This window comes from Cystoisospora suis (assembly GCF_002600585.1).
Source record: "Cystoisospora suis strain Wien I chromosome Unknown contig_2603, whole genome shotgun sequence".
Lineage (NCBI taxonomy): Eukaryota > Apicomplexa > Conoidasida > Eucoccidiorida > Sarcocystidae > Cystoisospora > Cystoisospora suis.
The window spans coordinates 8,611-13,259 of NW_027155401.1; the positions used below are offsets into that span (position 1 = coordinate 8,611).

General features: G+C 43.5%; 1 protein-coding gene across 1 annotated transcript in view; it reads right to left on the reverse strand.

The window, feature by feature from the left end:
• Positions 1-4,457, reverse strand: part of CSUI_005372 (beta-catenin family protein 1) — a 12,306-nt gene extending 7,849 nt beyond the window's left edge. The window contains exons 1-3 of the mRNA XM_068065548.1: positions 2,699-4,457; positions 2,037-2,149; positions 416-650 (exon numbers count right to left, since the gene is read on the reverse strand). Coding sequence (XP_067922477.1) covers positions 416-650; positions 2,037-2,149; positions 2,699-2,932 — 582 coding nt within the window. The 5' untranslated portion in view covers positions 2,933-4,457. The remainder of the gene's footprint in view (positions 1-415; positions 651-2,036; positions 2,150-2,698) is intronic.
• Positions 4,458-4,649: the final 192 nt, after the last annotated feature.

A 4,649-nucleotide genomic window follows, 5' to 3' on the forward strand; every position in this document is an offset into this window, starting at 1 on the left:
TAAAGACAGATAAATTAAAGATAGATAGATTAAAGATAGATAGATAGATTAAAGATAGATAGATAGATTAAAGATAGATAGATAGATAGATTGAAGATAGATAGATAGATAGATAGATTGAAGATAGATAGATAGATTGAAGATAGATAGATTAAAGATAGATAGATAGATTAAAGATAGATTAAAGATAGATAGATAGATAGATAGATTAAAGATAGATAGATTGAAGATAGATAGATAAATAGATAGGACATGGTGGTGCTTTCAAGTTGAAGACTTTGAGGTATCTCCACCTTTTCCTCGAGACTGATGTAAAGACACTCAACGATGAAGCAAAGAGAAGAGAAACACCAGCCTGAAGAACTTCATTCAAACGTAGACAAAAATGTGACGGAGAGGAAGAAAGATTCCTTACAAGTTTGTTAAGGATTTCCTGGGGCTTTTCACATTCAGAGATTGTATCGGTATCTGTTAATTCAGTTAGGACATCGAAGACCTCCAACTGAATATCTTGATTACTATGGTTGAGAAGAGAGAGAAGAAGTTCAAGTCCTCTTGTCTCTATAAAGAGAGGATACAAGCTTGGATCCGCTGCTAGGTTTTTCCATCTCTTGATCTCTTCATCTAAATCGACTTCACTCTTTATCCATCTGTTTGAAAAGACAAGGAAACAAGAAAAGAGGAAAGAGAGGCGGAAGAAGGTGAGACGAAGGAAAGAGACAAGAATCAATATGAGTGCTCCGGGGACCGCACGTGAAGGCCTGCCTATACACCTGTATACACAAGGTCGTGTACATGTATCTATCTAGATGTATATACGTACTTGGATAGATAGAAAGAGAGAGCTGACCGGAGGAAGGAAAGAGTGAGGGAGAACCGACGTGACCATTAGTTGTATACAAGCTTAGAGGCACATCTCTATTTAACGAAAAGCTATCGATAGCTTTGCGTTCGGTAAAGATGTGCCTGTAACCGTGTATAAAAGCCTCTTTATGCTACGGACATAACTAGAGACTTCGGAGAGCTACCTCTGTTTTAAAGCCCCCCTCGATAGAAAGGAATGACAAGAGATCTATGGCTCACCTCTAAACCCCTAGAAGTGAGTTGAAAAGCGAACGACTCCCTAGCACTGCTACTACATGAAAAGAACCCTCTGAACTTGACGAATGCTCAGTCGCATGCCTCAAACTGTATTCATTATGTATGGAAGACTTGCTACAATTTGGTATCTTCTATCTAGTCTAGCTGTATGTTTATATTAAAGTTAGTTAAGCTTCTGAGCTGTGATGAAAGGGAGCATAGGATACGCCTTAAGCCCTAATTGGTAGTGCATGCCCATGTGCTACTAAGCGCCTCTCCAAAAACTCTGCACTGCTTCGACTCTGATATATCTGTACGTACGTGTATGTATGAATGGTTATGTATGTATGTACGAAGATATATGTACGTGTGTACGAAGATATGTGTATGTATATATATGAAGACGTCTGTATGTAGGTATGCATGGATGTACACAACGTCTTGATGACCACTAGGCTTTCTTCGATAGATTGTGTATGCACATACAGTGAAGGACCAACGGAAAAGAAAAACTGAAAGGAAAGGAAAGAAGGAAGAAGAAAGCAAGAGTCGATCGATGGCACCACCCTTCCCATCTCTGTCTCTTCAAGTAAAGAATGCATGCAGTAAAGAGACCTCAGGATCGACCTTCATTCCTGCCGGAAAAGGATTTCTTTAGAGCAAACACGTCCAACTTCTTTCGTTAAGGAAAGACTGTGAGAAAAGTGGTCCATCCACCCCAGGCAGGCATATGCACAGATAACTAAGTAGATCTAGATCTATCTGAAGAAGAGGAACGTAGACATACATAGAGATAGACTACACAGTGAGATAATAGATACATAAAGAAGGGCAGATGTATACATATAAACGATAGACAGCCTAAAGGTAGTAAGTACTTCTCTAAGAGAAGGTAGTAAAGAGATACTTCATATCAATCTCCCCGTTCCTTCACAACAATACAGATCTGTCCTTACTTCTCGGGGTCTTCAGCATATCGAATTCGATCCTGTTGGTTTTTCTTAATCCTCTTCTCTAGCTGCGCGACACACCGCTTCAGATTACTCTCTGACAGAATCTCGACGTGCACCTATGAGGGAAGAAAGAAGAGATGAGAGAAAGACAATGGACACTGTAGGAAGGAATCTCTCATACAAAGGTACACAAGTCCTTATATCCCCATATGGAACTCTATCTATGTGTATGTAAGAATGTGTATGCAAGGATCAAACCTACAGAACAAAGAGAACACTGAAGAAGAAGAGAAGAAGAGACGCTTCGTAGTTGACCAGATAGAGAAGATGGGAATCTTGTCGGTGTTCTCTTTTTCTTTCTGCTGCTGTCTTGTTTCATTGCATGCACTAGAGAATAGAGGAAGTCTTCTATAGATCGGTTAGAACAAAGAACGAAAAGAGCTAAATCTCTTTTACGTGACAAGCCCACCTCCCAGAGGCCCCCTTCCGATGATGCATCAGTCATGTGTATATACACACACACACACTTTCTCTCTCTCCCTCTCTCCATCTTTATGTATATAGGAGCCTATCATCATCTTCGTTGACTCGATCTCTACGTGTCTCCCGATAATGTGATTAAAAGAGCATGCTCCATTGAGAGCCCTTTCATCCATGAGACTTACTTCATCCGCCTGATCAAGAATCTGTTTGATGGTCTCCTCATCTATTTCGTCGGGAAGGTCTTCTAAATCAATGCCTGCCCCGGCCTTCTTGCCATCAACTCTTCCTGCCTGAGACGAATTGCCTACTGCAGATGGCGAAGATGAAACATCGGGTGTCCTCTTTACAACAGGAGGTGCGGGAGGCATGTCTCCTGCTAAAGACGGAGGAACGATGCCCGCTTTCACAGCCGCCATGTTGAGATGCAGCCAACAAGTGGGAGAAGAAGGAGGAAAGAACGAAGAAGGTTCTATAGGGAAGAGGAAGAAGAGAGTGAGACAACAGAGTAGTAGGGGGCTAACGAGAGAAAAAGGAAAGAGTTAGAGAGAGGAGAGCAGGAGAGAGAAAAAATCAACCATTTATACGACAGATGTACGTGGAGAGAGAAGGGCTGGGCCGTATCTATCTCGGAAGAAAAGAGATAGACAGATGGGGAGAGCGAAAACAGGGTGAGAGAAGGAAAGGTGTTTGCTGTAAAGAAAGGAGAGGTGATGAAGAACTGCCTTAAGAAATGATTTCACGTGTGGAGAAGAAAAGATCTTGGAGGAGCGGAAGAAGTTCGCTTTGCCATCAGACCAAAGTGAGTGTGCTGCAGCAAGGAAACATATGAGATGAAGACGAGAGGAGAGGAGGGTAGAAGAGCAAAATGCATCTGAGATAGAAAGAAAACGATGAGGAGACGCGGGAAAAAAGTCAAGAGTGGAGTCGTGTAGAGACGTCTAAAACGGTAGAATGGCGAAGAGTAGAGAAGTGTATGTCGAGATAGGAGGGTCGAGCAATCATGGTGTCTCTGCGGCGAAAAGATCTTTACAAAAGCGCTGAAGTGAGATAAGAAGGACGCAAAAAAAGAGAGATATGAAAAGAGGAATGAAACCTTGGTATTGCGGACAAAGAAGGAAGTTAGTTAAGAATACACCTGAGTCAATCGACTCTACGCTTTTTCTCCTCTCTCCCCCGGAACGGGAGATATGCGACCACTGGCGCGCCGGACCCAAAGATGACCTTTACCGTCCTCTAGGGAGAAACCACAAGGTGTGTGAACCAGGGAGAGAAGGTACGCGTCCTATTGAGAAAGGGGTTTACATGGAACTCTCCATAACGGCGCCACATGGAGACGGCTCCGTGAACGGAGAGAGCCTCCAGTCACAGCGCGTAGGGAGAAAAGGAAGAAATTTCACAATCAACAAGAAAGCTAGACGGAAATAAGGGCTTTATTATGACTCAATGCCTAGAAAGAGAGGGAGACTCGGACATCTGGAAGACGGAAAGTAGGAAACGTGTACTCGGGCGGGCGCCAGCAAGGAGGCGATACAAAATAACGACAGGGTAAGGACGTCAGAAAAGCGACTCGAAAAGCACTTTATTCACAAAGAGGACGATGGTCGATTCAGCGTGAAGAGAGCATCACAGAAAGACGCAGGACACTGTTCACGGAGAACCCAAGAACACGGCAACGGACCTTCGCCGCAGCCGAACCGAAGGAAGTCGCAGAACGCCACTACCCTCTGAAACGAAACAAACGAACACTGCGGACAAAGCGGAGCTCACACGGAATGCGAGCCAAAGAAAGTCGTGAACAAGGTGGTTCTCGAGGAAAAAGTCATAAACCAGTGAAAGCAACACCTGACAAACTGAAAGCGCATGCATGCAAAGGGAAACTTGCAGCCCAAGCAGACTGGGGTCGAGCCCCTAGACAATGTTTGTTCAAACAGCCCGCGAGAGTTTTTCGTCGCCTAAGCTAGCAAAATACATACAAGGAGAAAATTTCTGCTTTTCGAGCGAACTGGTTTCCTATAAGAACGGTTCAGAGCGACCGCGCGTGAAAAAAGAGATGTTTTCATCCATTTGTATACTCTACTTGGTGTTGTTAGCTAGGACAAACAGAAGACACTGTGTCAGGATCTACGAATCCTG